The sequence below is a fragment of the Parambassis ranga genome, chromosome 19, assembly GCF_900634625.1.
Source record: "Parambassis ranga chromosome 19, fParRan2.1, whole genome shotgun sequence".
Taxonomy (NCBI): Eukaryota; Metazoa; Chordata; class Actinopteri; family Ambassidae; genus Parambassis; species Parambassis ranga.
The window spans coordinates 16839788-16855054 of NC_041039.1; the positions used below are offsets into that span (position 1 = coordinate 16839788).

The following is a 15267-nucleotide window of genomic DNA, read 5'->3' on the forward strand; positions in this document are numbered from 1 at the left end:
CTTGAGGAGTGAAACCTATTTGTTTTATAGTTTTTATAATGATTTTCTGTTCAGTTTCTCCAATAGTGTCATGAATCTAAGTGATTTCTTTCCTTCTTTCTCTCTAAGTTTGGATCCTGAACAAAAAGACCAGCTGATCGAAGTCATAGAGAAACTCCTCGCCGACAAAACAACGGTGGGTTTTTTTCCTCTGTTCACTCCGTTGATTCAATATTTTCTCCAGCAGATTTTCTTTCAACAAAAACAAATACAATTTTAGACACCACAGAGTGCAGGACCAGCTGCTGTGCACAGCACCAGATTGCATTTGACGCTTCAGTTGTTTTAAGGCTTATCATTTGTTTAGCCAGTCACCCCTTTAACACAAGCTGCTTCTAAAACAACCAAAACAGGCTGAAGACTCCAGTCACTATTTACAAAGTTTCTTCCCAATTCAGGGTTAATAGTAGAACGTGAGTTTGTCATAATAATCTTCACTGAGTATGCAGGAATCTAATCCTGCTAAGTGTGTGTTGCAGCTGGTGGCAGGCAGTGTTGTTATGGCCTTTGAGGAGGTGTGTCCAGAGCGCATCGACCTGATCCACAAGAACTACAGGAAGCTGTGTAATCTGCTGATCGACGTGGAGGAGTGGGGCCAAGTCGTCATCATCAACATGCTGACCCGTTACGCCAGGACCCAGTTTCTTAACCCGAACATCAACGTGAGTAACAAACACAATACAGAGTAATGAAAATTAAAAAAACTGAAACACTAAGACAAAGAACAACATGACACACACAAACCACAAACTTCCAAACTATGGACTGGGAAAAACCGACTGGAAGATGAAGTGGTACTGATAAAGTGAAGGCCTGTTTAGTTTCCTCATTCTGATTGACACAAACTCAAGTAACTTATTGCTCTTTATTTATTTATTATATCAATTTCTATGCTTAGGGGTGGTGACGCTGAAACCATGCAACAATGTTATATAACATTATATGAATTTTCTTTAACCTCTGGTGACTTTTTGTGTAACACCTAATTAAGGTTAAGTCAGTGTCAATGTCAAATGTATTTATACTTTTATTCATATAGCATGATTAAAGCAACCCAAGCTGACCAATGAGTATGTTCATCATATTAACAAAAATATACACAAAGACAAGCACGCTGTAATCCACGATGTAATCCATATGCCAGGCCTTTGGGTGGAGCTGTAATGTTACCATAAACACACGCCGAAAACAGAAAAAGAGGACATGGGGCACGCACACAAAACTTGTGCGAAGTAAACAGAATAACATGGATCTAAGAACGTTATAGTTATGGTCCACTCGCTGCCGTGTTAGCAGAGGAACAGAAGCTTCTGTTGGAAAGGCAGAAACAAGCTCAGTAGTTTGTGGTGGAGTCGGTGCATGCGGGGTACGGCGTTTTCAAACGTGTCCACTCAGGGACCCTGAAGCCAAGATCACGGACACTGTCAAACATCCAAAATAAAGGGCGTTTTTAAGAGATAAAATAAAAATAAAATGCTTGCACTCACCAACAAGGATCTTCTCCACGGTGCCTGCTTATTTGAAAATAACATCCATCCTCCTTTCTTTTCTCAAGAAGACTTCCATGGCTCTGTTCACAGTGTATCTGTAGAAGCAGAAGCAGTGGACACGGGGATGTCACAGCCAGGCCGGCCAGTCCTTTCCTCTGCTGGGACAGGCTAGCTAGCTAGCACAGGGGTTAGCCGAGCTCTGCTCACGAGATCCAGCTTTTCGTGGAAAGTCCGTCTTGAAAATGGCGTCGAGTATATCTGCTACCAGATCTATCTGTTCTCCTCCGTCAGCCATCATGGAAAAACATAGCTATAGCATATAGCTGCTGGTATCGTTCCGATCTCCGGGTTTAGCTCTGATCAGAGCCGTAGACAGATGTTTACGGTACTCTGTCGCTCTGGTTCAGACATTTTGAAAAAGTGCCGCCCTTTAGGCTCGTGCGAGCCCTTATCCAATCACAGGACTCGTTCATGTCCGATTCAGCATAAGACCTTCTCGTTGGCCTTCGCTCTGGCCTTGGTGTCACTGACTCGAGATCTGATTGGCTAATGCAACTGACTGTGTCCGTGCACTTACAGCGCGCTGTGTTGATCCTGAACCTGACGACACAAGCTAGCTGAAATATGATTGGATAAAAACTCTACCATGACATCCAACACTGGAGGCAGCAAAACCAAGCATGTGGACATAATGTGTTTCTGAGCATGCTCCCTGCAGGCCTTGCTGGCCCTGATGGCCCCCCACCAGTGTGTTTACTCACTTTGTAGGTTGTTAAATGGAGCACATGTATAGACACTACTACTACTACTAAACTCACATCTGGTATATTATTCATTGTTTCATTCATAGTTGCAGCCAGGTTTATTTACTGTGTGTTGTCAGCAACAACTGTGTAAATCTGCATATAAAGTGCACATTGAGAGATGACTGTGTTACAATAGTGTAAAAGTACGTAGAACTTTTGTTTTGTTGGAATAATTATAGTTTTTCAGTCCTGCCATTGTGACAGTGGTACAATAAGTCTGTCATTGTTTTCCTTCCTTCTGTGTAGTTATCAGGTTTTTCAGACCTGTGGACTGATTTTCTTTCTCCACTAAATGAGCCATCATTGTTATGGCTGTAATTCAGACAGAGTTGGGTACTTTGCCTTCATTAATCATCTCTCCCCATGCAGGAGTCCTTGCTGGAGGAGGGAGGTGTCGGGGAGAAGACCTTCTATGGCTCAGATGAAGATGAGGATGAAGATGAGGATGAGAAGGAGAAGAAGGCAGAAGCCGCCGCCTTGGCCAAGAGGAAGCCCTATGTGATGGACCCGGACCACCGGCTGCTGCTGAGAAACACCAAACCCCTCCTTCAGAGCCGCAACGCAGCTGTAAGGCCACAGCACCTTTAAATTATACACACACCTACATCACCATATCACAGCACAGCTTATGACCTCCCTCCTATTGCCATGGCAAACATCAGAAATCCTCTTGTACATTGTTCTACTCTGAGCAGCAGGTTTACATGGGTCGATTAGGTCACATCACGACCTGTGTTGACGTCACCAAGCCTGCATCATTTAGGCATTTTAACAGTTAAGTGTCCTCAAGCAAGACACTTAATCAGAGCTGACCTCTCACTCTGAATGAGGACGAGTGACAATTTCCTCATAGGAAATTATAAAGCTTCACACTACATTAGTGCTGCCGTGGTCACCTTGGGCAGGCTGTTGAGTTCTATGCTAAAACAACCATTCATCAGCTTTGTGCTGTCTCTATGAAGCTGGTTTTCTTCTCTGTGGTGGAGCTAGCCTCAAATCTGCTGATGCATGTTGTGGAGACATTATCATGTAAACATTCAGGTAGTGACCATCTTTATGTATGTGTAGCTCTGCTGATTGAGTGCTCATAAACAAAGTCTGTCAATTGCAGGATTAGGATTATTTCTCAGACTTCTGGCTGAGAGCGGTAAAAAGGGAGCAAAGCTGTATTTGCCTAAGTTCTTTCATGCACATTCAGTACACAGGGAGAATAAATCAAACACATTCCACTACTGCTGCAACATGAGGGAGTATAAGGCAGCGACGCAGTGGTAATGGAGTGCTGGAAACGATGAATGTTCAGTGAAGAGTGCATTAGTGAAAAAGACTGCTATTTACTGTACTTTGTTTAAGATGCTCATTCTCTGCACACACAGGTGGTGATGGCTGTGGCTCAGCTGTATTTCCATCTTGCCCCTAAAGCAGAGGTTGGCGTGATCGCCAAGGCCCTGGTTCGCCTTCTGAGGAGCCACAGGTGAAACAAGTTGTCTCTTCGTATCATTATACCAGTGTATATACAAAAAAAACCAGGCCAGCCATATAAGGTCTAAAAGAACAAAAAGCAAGTTGGTGTGCCGCAGAAGAATACACAGCTGAAATGAGGGAGGAGAAATAATGACCATGAAACTCAGCAAAGTGGAAAACAGCATGACAACGCTGGAATGACAAGTGAGGGCAGTAAAACAAATCTGTGCAGCCCTGAAGCAGAACGGGAAATTAAACAGGGAGCTCGGTGGAGCTGAAGTAAACATGAAAGCATAAAGCATAAGGAGTGATGACAGCACATAGGTCGGCCTCGTGGCTGTAAGTCCTGCAGACTGTCGGCTCTTCTATTGAACAAGTGGGCTCATGGCTGTGGGTGTGTCTGTAATGGGATCATCATTCAGCAGCGACCAAACAGCAGCGTCTCTCTCTGTGTGTGTGTGTGTGTCTGTGTCTGTGTGTGTGTGTGTCTGTGTTTGTGTCTGTGTGTGTGTGTGTGTTTGTGTGTGTGTGTCTGTGTGTGTGTGTGTCTGTGTGTGTGTGTGTGTGTGTGTGTGTCTGTGTGTGTGTCCGTGTGTGTGTCTGTGTGTGTGTGTGTGTGTCTGTGTGTGTGTCTGTGTGTGGGGGGGGGGGATTTGTCAGAAATCATGGAATGTCAGAAATGTCAGAAAGTTGTGCGATATAGCCAGCAGTGCTGATGTAGCACTCTACATTTGTCTGATCTCTCCTGGCTGTGTGTCTCTTCAGTGAAGTCCAGTATGTCGTCCTCCAGAACGTGGCAACAATGACTATTAAAAGACGGGTGAGTTACACCGCGTGGTGTTTGTGTTGGTGTGTGTTAAATGATCCACACCGATGTTTTGTGTTTGTTCGTGCGTTACAGGGGATGTTCGAGCCGTACCTGAAGAGTTTCTACATCCGCTCCACAGACCCGACTCAGATCAAAGTCCTGAAGGTTGCTCTCTTGCTGTGTTTCTTGTAGTTTCTTGGAGTTTGCAGTGATCAGTCTGAACATTAAAGAACTTTTTTTTTGGTATTTGCAGCTGGAAGTTCTCACCAACCTGGCCAACGAGACGAACATTTCCACCATTCTAAGAGAATTTCAGGTACAAGAGAATAAAGGATGCTTTGAGGATGACTCTGATGGTCACTTCATGTGTATGTATTGTTTTGCTGAATCGGCAGACATACATCAAAAGCATGGACAAAGACTTTGTGGCTGCAACAATCCAGGCCATTGGTCGCTGTGCCACCAACATCGGCGAGGTGAGGGACACTTGTCTGAACGGGCTGGTGCAGCTGCTGTCCAACAGAGATGGTAAGAAGCTTCTCTTAGTGTGACACTCAGGATGCTTTTTGTGTTGAGTGTGTTCTTTTCTGAGCGACTGTTCCTCCTGTTGAACAGAGCTGGTGGTGGCCGAGTCTGTGGTTGTCATCAAGAAGCTGCTGCAGATGCAGCCGGAGAAGCACAGCGACATCATCAAACACATGGCGAAACTAACTGACAACATCCAGGTGAGAGCCTTCACTACTCACTGTGTAATTACAGCGCATGAGACGTAGCTAACATTCGTTCTGGTAATCAGTGTCACAGATGAGTGTGTTTACCTCCGGAGGCCTGTGTAAGAATAGAAATACTCACCCCACTCATTACATTTAACCTGTGCTCCTAGGTGCCGATGGCGCGGGCCAGTATCCTGTGGCTGATCGGAGAGTACTGCGAGCACGTACCTAAGATCGCCCCGGATGTTCTGAGGAAGATGGCCAAGTCCTTCACTAACGAGGAGGACATTGTCAAGTTACAGATAATCAACTTGGCTGCCAAGCTGTACCTCACCAACTCCAAACAGGTGTGACTGTTGTTCGTCACTGGTATACATATTTTTACACCATTTAAGTGCAGCTAATACATTACTGTATTAGTGTCAATAAGACATTAATACAGTAATGTCATGATGTTAAATATCTAACGAGTATTTTTATTCATTTAGCTTTTATGACTTAATGTGTAGCAACAATCTAGAGACCATAGTTGCTACATAGCTGCGCTGCTATTGCTACTCATAATACCATAGCAACCACCTTGCAGACCTCAATTTTATCATAGTAACTGCATAGCAACACTATGCCAAGTACATAGAATACCATAGCAACCACCTTACAACCAGCACCCTGGACTGATGTTATGTGGACCTTGTATGCTGTCCTTGCATCAGATGTGTGTATTTTCATGCTTCTCGTCCCCTTTTCTTATTCCTCCTCTCATTCCAGACTAAACTCTTGACGCAGTATGTTCTCAACTTGGCCAAATATGACCAGAACTATGACATCCGCGATCGGGCGCGCTTCATTCGCCAGCTCATTGTGCCCACCGAGAAGAGTGGAGCCTTGAGCAAGTATGCTAAGAAACTGTTCCTCGCCCTCAAACCTGCACCCGTCCTCGAGTCTCCATTTAAAGGTAGTGTGCACAGCCTGGGGAGCAGAGAAGAAGAAGTGGTTTCATCCCTGCAGAGTTTTATTTTTCTCTGTGTTTCCACAGATCGAGACCACTTCCAGTTGGGTTCATTGTCCCACCTGCTGAATGCCAAGGCAGGGGGCTACCAGGAGTTGCCCGACTGGCCTGAAGCCGCCCCTGATCCCTCCGTGCGCAACGTGGAGGTGAAGGAGTCTGTGCGTGCAGTGGGAACAGTAACACACAGAGACACAGGGGGCCCCCGGGCTCTCCAGGGGCCCCAAAAGATGGAGGGGAGCGAGGGTTGCTCCTTCCTCAGAGCAGTGCCTCAGAGGGGTTGGACAGAGTCGTCAGAGCCTCACATGCAATGCCACACTAACTCCAATATAACATTGATCCCTCTTTCATTGATCATCGTTCATTGACTTACAGCTCATTAACGTTGACAGTTCATCAGTAACATGCATCCTCTTTGGGCTCATCTGCTTCATCTGGATGCAGCTTAACAGCTTCATGGAGGAGAATGAATCCCAAAGGAGAAAAGAGGATTACTGTCTCATTATTAAGAGAAAAAGGCAGAGTGAAAATTTATATTTGAAAACACATGCAACATGTTGGTGGACTCAGACTCATCCTCTCTGCTGCACTTGCTTCTGTTTGGCAGCAGCTCACCCACCCCATCCAGTGAATCCGTTACTGTTGTCTGAGCCAATAGCACATGTGATACAGAGGGAACAGGTTTGAGAGCAGCAGGGCTTCAGTAATGGAAGTGTTCAGATGCAGCTGATGTTATGCATCTGTAGTCACTGCACAGAATTTAACCCTCTGAACCCCAAACAGTGTTAGGGCTTTTCTCACTGCGTGCAGTTATAAAGTTCCAGTCTTCTCTACTGCAGATCACTGGTTTTTGGAATGTCACAGTATTTTTTTGTCACAAATTTGTTGATTTTCCTTGTTTTGTTTCCAACCTGCCAGCAACTGTTGGGATTCGGAGGATTATAATCATTCCTTCAAATGTGTTAGACTGATCGTAGAGCCTGATCCCAGCTCTCTAGAGTCCCATCCTCTTCTTCTCCATCCCATTCACTCCCTGTGCCATCGGTTCATAAACAGCACGTTATAAATGAGACATAAAATCAAAACTTGAGTGTGTCTCTTACCTCAAGACTTGATTCTGCTGTCTATTGTCTGATTTTTAAGTCATAGGCACAATGTTCCATTTCATTATTAACTGTTTACTTGTGATGCAGATTTCAGGATGAGACCACAGGTGCATTTGATTTTGACTTGACTGGAGTTAGATCACAACGAGAGTTTAGCAACTGCAGCCTGCTTTAGAAGTAACTGCATCACTGTTCACCTGTGGATTTGAGACAACCAGTGCGTCACATGGCTGCTGCATCAGATTGATTTTCTGACAGCACACCTCATTACTGCAACTAGCTTTGCATTGCCTTTGTCTGGCTTTGCTTCTGTTCATGTGATCTGCCAGGGATCGGGTGACAGTCCAAGGCTATAGGTAACTGACAGAACCTTTTCCACACCCAGCTGAGCACACACAGCTCACAGAGCGTGTGGCTGGAGTTGGTGTACATAGATACAGGCTGGATTTGTGTTGCTGTTGATTGTTTAGCTCATATCTGTTTTGCAGCTTAAACATTTTTTTTTAACTTTCACCAAAGCAGGAAATTAGTCTAAAAGCCTTATAGTATTCTTTGAAAAACAGTCAAAAGTTGTAAGTATATTCTATTCTATTCTATTCTATTTGCACAGAGCAAACACAAGCGTCAGTGTGGCCCTTGAAGCTGCAGCTCGGTTGCTTTACTGGGTCATTATGAAGTCAAAGCGTCCATCACATCCACTCATGCTGTGGCTGTTGATGCTGTGTGGGTCAGTTCAGTCTCTGAAGCTTCCACATGTCTGACACACAGCTCTCTGCACATTATACACTTCCACAGACAGAGGAGGTCATAAACACCGGAGAGGGCCGGATCGGCTTGCTCGGAGACTGGAGAGAGGTGCCGGCTTCGCCACCTACAGGCTTGGGAGTGCAGTGCTGTTCCCTTTCTCTCTTCCAGTCTCTTTCTGGTTGTTAATCTCGATAAGATTTGCTCAGACATGAACCAGTGCACGTTAATTGGAGATATCTGCAAAATGACCGAGTTCTTCTCACGTAGCTTTCCAGTGCATCACATTGTCTTCATCTGCATTGACAGCTTTTGGACTTTTCCTCCATGTAGGTTGAAAAATGAAGAGAACTGATGCCGATGAAGACAGAGGTTATGTGATACAGTTTGTTTGTAGCACCTGAGTGGTCTCTGTGAAATTTGTGACTCATTTTGTGAACGTGTCACAAATACTGTGTGAGTTTGATGTGATTTATGTCCCTGCTGCTCCACCTCATCCATTATTTAAACCAGCTCCATGCTAACACACCATGCTGCCGGTAGAGCGTCACACTAAAATGCATTTCCATGTATTTTGTGATGTATCAGTAAATAGTGAATGTTAATTTTTTTTTTTTTACAGTATTATTTTTTACAGTTGAATATACAGTAGTATTAAGTTATATTGGAGTGCATCGATTACCTATTGTTTATTTTAGTCATAAGGCTAATATTACACTATAGAATGCTGTAATAAGGTTTGTTTTTGTCTCTGTGATTTCCCAAACTGTTCTCACACATTTCTTATTTGTAGACCCAGAAACCTTCCTGTGTCTGTTTCTATTGCTTTCCTGACTTTTTTCTAAAAAACCCTTTTCCTTCCTTTTCCTCATCTCCATCCCAATCTTTTCTTTTCTACGTCTGCCAGGTTTTTACGCTGCTTGAAAGAGTCACAACATTAACGAGTGTGAGTCAGTTTAGAGGCAAAGAGCCACACGTCCTTGAGCCTCAAACCCATATAGCCGCAAAAAACCCAAATGCTTTTTAACACCCTGCCTTTAAACGTAGCCGCCGTCCTGTGCTTAGCTCAGCCAAAGCTCCCCCTGAAACACAGCACCCTCTTCCTCGGTCTCTACCATTAAAGAAGTGATTCTTTTAGGATGTGCCGTCCTCCGACACGTCAAGATGCATTAGCAACCATGTTGGGTTTAAATGGGATTTGGAGATGTCCGCTCTCATTAGCAGATGGCTCTGGGTAATGAGTTTGGTCACAGAATGAAGAGTGTGGGCGGACGGCCGCTGCTCCTCGAAGACATCACTTCTCTTAATGGAACTGCTCCCTGGTTTAAATGGAAAACCATTTCTGCGACTGGTCATGAAGACAACACCTGGTGCTAACATCTATCTGTGCCAACAGATATGAGCATTAGGACTATTTTCTGTTCTCTGACTGTCAGATCTAAAAGCAGATCTGCAGCAGCGATGGCTGGCTTCATTCGGCTGCATCATGCCCAGGCAGAGGCATTCATGGCCATGCTACTGTAATCTGCCCACGTCTCTGTTTCTGTCTGAGGGAAGGTTTTATTGAGGCAGAGCTGACGGCTTTTTTTTTTTTTTTAATTTCAGGTGCCTGAATGGACCAAATGTAGCAGCCGTGAGAAGAGGAAGGAGAAGAAAGTGGAGAAGCCGTTCTACTCTGACTCAGAGGGAGAATCTGGGCCCACGGAGTCTGCAGACAGCGGTAACTGTGAAGGGCCGGCTGGCCCTGGTGGCACCATCCTGAACTCAATGAGTAGTGTCTGCCTCAGATGTGTGTGTGTGTGTGTGAGCAAGGCTGTCCCATTCTTTTGAAGAAGATACGTTTGGGAAGGGTGCAAAAAAGATGACGCACTTCCATGATGACAGCCACAGGTTTACACAGACCTGTGTATAATGGGGACCTGAGCTGCTCACCTTTGACTGGGACATCTTGTCTTCCTCAGAGTCAGACTCAGCCAGTGGCTCGGAAAGCGCCAGTGGCAGTGAGGAGAGCGGATCACGATCAGAAAGCGAAGAGAGCGAGGAGGCCTCAGAGTCTGAAGAAGAGGAGGAGGAAGAGGAGGAGAAGAAGAAGAAGAAACAGAAAGAAGTGAAGAAGACAGTACAAGAAAGTGAAAGGTGCCAATGCTCATCCTCCCTGAGCAAAGCTGACTGTTTCTCTTTGCATAGAATTAACTCTCCTTTGCTTTCACAGCGAGCAGAGCAGCGAAGAAGACAGGAAACATGAGAGGAAGAGTAAACCACGCAAGAGTGACACAGAGTCTGAATCAGATGAGGATGAGGAGAGCGAGTCTGAAAGCAGCCAGTCAGAGTCTGAGGACTCCGAGTCGGAGGCTGAGGTCAAAAAGAAAAAGAAGGTGTTGAATACAGAGAGCGGAGTGTTTTCTGACAGCATAATAATCAGTCATATTATTTATTAAAACATTTTGACCTTTTTTCAAATGCAGAACCACAGTAACATAAAAGCATGTTTCTGTCTGATCTCTTTTCAGGCATCTGAAGCTAAACCTCCCTCCAAACCTGTCAAAAAAGAAAGCAAGAAAGAGAAGAAAGAGATGTCTCTGCTCGACCTCGATGACTGTGAGTCTTCTCAGCTTCCTCCTAATATAATGCAGCTTTACAAACCAGCGCTGGTGTCTTTATTTCTGGAACTCACAGCAGGTGTCGTCAGCTAGCTCCGAGCAAGACGAGCAAACAGCAGATCATTTAATGAAAACTCTCTGACGCCTCTTTTCACAGTCGAACCTTCCCCCTCACCTCAAGTCACGCCCGTCAACACCTTCCTGTCCAACAGCCTTGTTACCGACCTGGAGGGGTTGTCTCTGTCCGACTCGGTTCTCGCACCAGCAGTAAGATTTTCACATCATCTTTATTCTCTGCAAAGAAAATCATGAGACGAACGGACGCATCTTCTCTTTCTACAGACCATCGCTCCGTCCAGCGCCCTGAAAAGCTACGAGCTCCTGCACCGGATCACAGGGGAGGGTCTGTCGGTGGAGTACTGCTTCAGCCGGCAGCCGTTCAGCCCTGACGCCAACATGGTGGCGGTGCAGATGCAGGTCACCAATAACGCCACTACCGACACCAAGAACCTGCACATAGAGGACGTGAAGCTGCAGTCAGGGATGAGGGTCAAAGAGTTCCCAGAGATAGGTGAGTGAGAGATGTGTGAATATATCTAATACCGTGTAAAAATCAAACGTATCTGAAGGCCTGTTTCGGCACGACACTCATTACAACATGTGATTGTGTTGGTGTATGTTCCGGTCGGCTCCCTGGCTGAGTGGCATTTCTTTGTGCTTTCTCAAACCTAAACTTACAAATTCTCTAAAAAGCAGTGTTAATTCATATCATATCATATCAACCATGTTCTCTCCTGAAGAGCAGGTTCGGTGCTCACTGTGGGCCGTCTCCATCTTGTTATCTTCTAATGAGGGGAGGGCCACATATACTTCCATAAGAAAAAGCACAGGGGCACATTTTCTTTTCATAAATAATAATATAAATTGGAGACCACGGGCACAGTATCTACCTTCATAAATATGCTCCTGTTTTCATCATGTACTGCTCGCTCCTCTGTCCTCTGTGTGTCCATGTCTGCTCTGAGTGTGTGCTGGTTGTTAAAACACTCTCCCGCACAGCAGCACAGATGATGTGAAGATATTTTTACAGAAGAAACCATTAGAAACTAAAAAGTTCTGAAAGTCGGGCAAGATCTGTGCTTTTTAAGAACAGATATTCCAGCTGCAGCACTGCAGCAGCATCTGAATGCCCCGTGGAGTTTCTGTGTGCTTCACTGTACAGTTCAGCATAGCCGCGCAGCATTTGTAGAAAGTTTGACTGCGTCTCTCCAGAGAGTAGATGGGATGATGCAGTACAGCAGCGTGGAAGAGACAAGGAGGGTTAGGAAGATGTTACGGGTGATGCCGTGCTGACAGCAGTGCACGGTCCGCGGGCCGCATTGAAGACGCAAGCGGGCCAGGTCTGGCCCGGGGGCCATACTTTGCCCAGGTCTGTTCTAAAGTATGTGAAAGGTAAAGACTGTTTTGGAAAATATAGATTGTCTCACCGTTGGAGTCTGTCTCTAGGGGCCATATGAGGGGGTTTTTGGCTTGTTAGCTTCATTTCCTCAGCTGCAGACTGCATGGTGGCTTTGACCTCAGAGGTTTTCAAAGTCTGACACTGTGGGCCTCACCTCAAGCGAAGCGTGCCCCTTTGTCTCCTACCTTATTTTACTTTCTTCATTTGACACCATGAAATCCTTGTTGCGTCATATTTTCAGCATCTATTGAGTCTGCATTTCATTCGATCACTTTTGTAAAACCGGCTCAGAGCTCGGTGATTCACATCACAGTCTGGATCCCAGGATGCATCATTAATCCCATAGATCAAAGAGGCAGAGAGCTGTGTGTGGATTTATTAATGTGTGTGTCACTCTAATCTTTTCTTTTCATCCCTGTGTGGACAGAGCTGCTGGCAGCAGGAGAGACGGCCACAGCTGTGATGGGCATTGATTTCTGTGACTCCACACAAGCAGCGAACTTCCAGCTGTGGTGAGATGGATTCTGTGTGTTAGAGAGCAGACTCCCCATGTGCTGCTTCCTGTGCTTCTGCAAGCTGCTTTGAACCCACTCCTTCCCCAGATCCACCTGCTGCTATTCCTGTATACACTTTCCATGTGTACATGTAGAATGGCATGGAGGTCCTAGAACACAGTTATATCACTGACTTCAGTTCAATCAGGAGAGACTCAGGGCTGACTGAGAGGGAATCTACTGCGATACAGCAAACTGGAATGTGCTCTGATGTTTTAGACACGATGACCACATCAGAAAGGAGAGGCCGCTAAAATCAGATCCCCCCCAATCAGGGCTTTAACCGGCATGGATCTGGGTTTGCCTGGGGAGGAGGAGTGCTGCCAGAGCAGCTGGAAGACAGCTGGAGAAGATACGAAAGAGTTTTCAATTTTTCCGCCAAGCCCTGATTGGCTAGGTGAGCGCCGGGCCAGCGGCTGAATGGTGAGGGAGGTGCTCTCTAACAATCACCTGGCCAGAGTGGGAGGGTAGAGAAAGGGAGAGAGAAAGAGAGGGAGAGAGAGAGAGAGAGAGAGAGAGAGAGAGAGAGAGAGAGAGAGGGGAGAGAGAGAGAGGGAGAGAGAGAGGGAGAGAGAGAGGAGAGAGAGGAGAGAGAGAGAGAGGGAGAGAGAGAGGGAGAGAGAGAGAGGGAGAGAGAGGGGAGAGCAAGAGAGAGGATGAGAGAGAGAGGCAAGAGGAGGAGGAGAGAGGGAGAGAGGAGAGAGAGAGAGGGGAGAGAGGAGAGAGAGGAGGGGGGAGGTGGAGGAGAGGGAGAGAGAGGAGAGGGGGAGAGACAGAGGAGAGAGAAAGGAGGAGGAGAGAGGGGAGGAGAGGAAGGAGAGGAGGAGAGAGGAGAGAGAGGGAGAGAGAGGAGAGGAGAGGAGAGGGGAGAGGAGGAGAGAGAGAGGGAGAGGAGAGAGAGAGAGGAGAGAGAGAGAAGAGAGAGAGGGAGGAGAGGAGAAGAGAGAGGAGAGAGAGAGGGAGGAGAGAGAGAGAGGGAGAGAGAGAGAGAGAGGGAGAGAGGAGAGAGAGCAAGAGAGAGAGAGAGGGGAGAGAGCAAGAGAGAGAGAGGGACTAGAAGGGGGGAGGTCAGAGAGGCAGAGGAGACGGCTGGAGGACGGCGTGCTGTAACCAGTGAAGAAGAGTCTTCCTGGTTGAACTTGCTGTAAGAGCTTGATTTTTTGGCCCGTAGTGATTCTGACTCTTCTTCTTTTTGCAGCACTCATGCCAGAAAATTCTTTGTGTCGATCCAGCCGCCGGTCGGGGAGTTGATGAGGCCCGTCTTCCTGACAGAGAACGAGTTCAAAAAGGAGCAAGGTGAGCGACACGCAGTGAAACAAGGGTTATATCTTCAGTGTCATGTCTGTAATCATAGAGCAGTACATGCACTCTGTTACAGGAAGTCTGAGTGTTACCTGACTGAGGGTAGCCTCAGTCTAAAGCTGGATCCATACTCCGCGAGACAAAGACATTTTTCCCCCCTGCAGACGTTACGCCCACAAAATGACGTCATTTTTTGTCTCTGACCGCCCGCTGATCCGCACTCTTGTGCACAGGGTCCGGGCCGAACTTTGTCTTTCAAGGCTGTGCGGCAACCATGCTGTGATTGGTCGGGATTTATTGTGGGCGTAATGAAAGTGGAGAAGCGCAAGAGCCTCTCCAGGTATATAGGTAGGTGTATAAACAGCACTGATTCAACAGATTTAGATAAGACCATACCGGTTTTGCATGATGAGCAATAAAAGAAAGAAAGAAAGGCAAGTAAGGGTGATTTGTCACCAATAACTCCAGACAGCCATTCACACATACTAGATGGTGACTGTTATTACCATTCTATATACTCCTATACCCGGGCATAACAGGCTCGTTAACAATGTCTGTATATCTTTGCTATTGTTACTTTTAATGTCGCATTTTCACAACTCATCGCCGGACATCTCACGCTGTTGCAGGCACCCTCTCTGTATAATGCCCTCTTGCCATGGCACACGTCCTTGTGGTGTGTTAAAAAACTCAGTAAAGTCTTTCCTTATAGTTTAGTGGGCGGGCCGTATGAGGAGTTCTGCACACACACGTCTCGCGGAGTATGGTACCTCAGTGCGGAAAAGACCTTTTTTTTTTATCTCTTACCACCCGTGGAGCGCGTTCTCCGCTCTTTGTCTCGCGGAGTATGGAACAGCCTTAACAGTCAGCAGTGATTTACACACCGACATGTGTGTGTCTGTCAGAGCAGCTACAGCCAGCATGTTTCTGTCTGCTGTTCATGTCCCATCTTGACTAACACTGAGCTCTGAGCTCTAACAAACCCACAGTGACTCGTGTCATATCCACGTTCCTCCCTCTGTACTGTCCCCACTAGAGAAGCTATTACACAACCTAGGTAAGTTGGCTTTGACAGATTTGTTCCCAGCCGTCTGTGTGCTCACCTACCTGCCTTAGAGCAAACCTCACACAGACCCCCCCCTCCCCTTGCTGACCCCCCCCCCCCCCCCCCCCCCG

General features: G+C 46.3%; 1 protein-coding gene across 5 annotated transcripts in view; it reads left to right on the forward strand.

Annotated features, from left to right (window-relative positions):
- ap3b2 (adaptor related protein complex 3 subunit beta 2) overlaps positions 1-15267 on the forward strand; it is a 32614-nt gene that overhangs the window by 14046 nt on the left and 3301 nt on the right. For 2 of the 5 annotated variants that reach the window (XM_028430627.1, XM_028430626.1), the window contains exons 6-25: positions 109-175; positions 519-701; positions 2705-2902; positions 3712-3809; positions 4565-4619; positions 4701-4772; positions 4861-4923; positions 5003-5135; positions 5223-5332; positions 5491-5667; positions 6089-6275; positions 6357-6487; positions 9782-9896; positions 10138-10312; positions 10389-10551; positions 10687-10774; positions 10934-11043; positions 11119-11347; positions 12663-12747; positions 13988-14085. In XM_028430627.1, the coding sequence (XP_028286428.1) occupies positions 109-175; positions 519-701; positions 2705-2902; positions 3712-3809; positions 4565-4619; positions 4701-4772; positions 4861-4923; positions 5003-5135; positions 5223-5332; positions 5491-5667; positions 6089-6275; positions 6357-6487; positions 9782-9896; positions 10138-10312; positions 10389-10551; positions 10687-10774; positions 10934-11043; positions 11119-11347; positions 12663-12747; positions 13988-14085 (2537 nt within the window). Of the gene's footprint in view, positions 1-108; positions 176-518; positions 702-2704; positions 2903-3711; positions 3810-4564; positions 4620-4700; positions 4773-4860; positions 4924-5002; positions 5136-5222; positions 5333-5490; positions 5668-6088; positions 6276-6356; positions 6488-9781; positions 9897-10137; positions 10313-10388; positions 10552-10686; positions 10775-10933; positions 11044-11118; positions 11348-12662; positions 12748-13987; positions 14086-15127; positions 15149-15267 lie in introns of all 5 variants that reach the window. The other 3 variants (XM_028430625.1, XM_028430624.1, XM_028430628.1) reach the window with 3 other exon arrangements.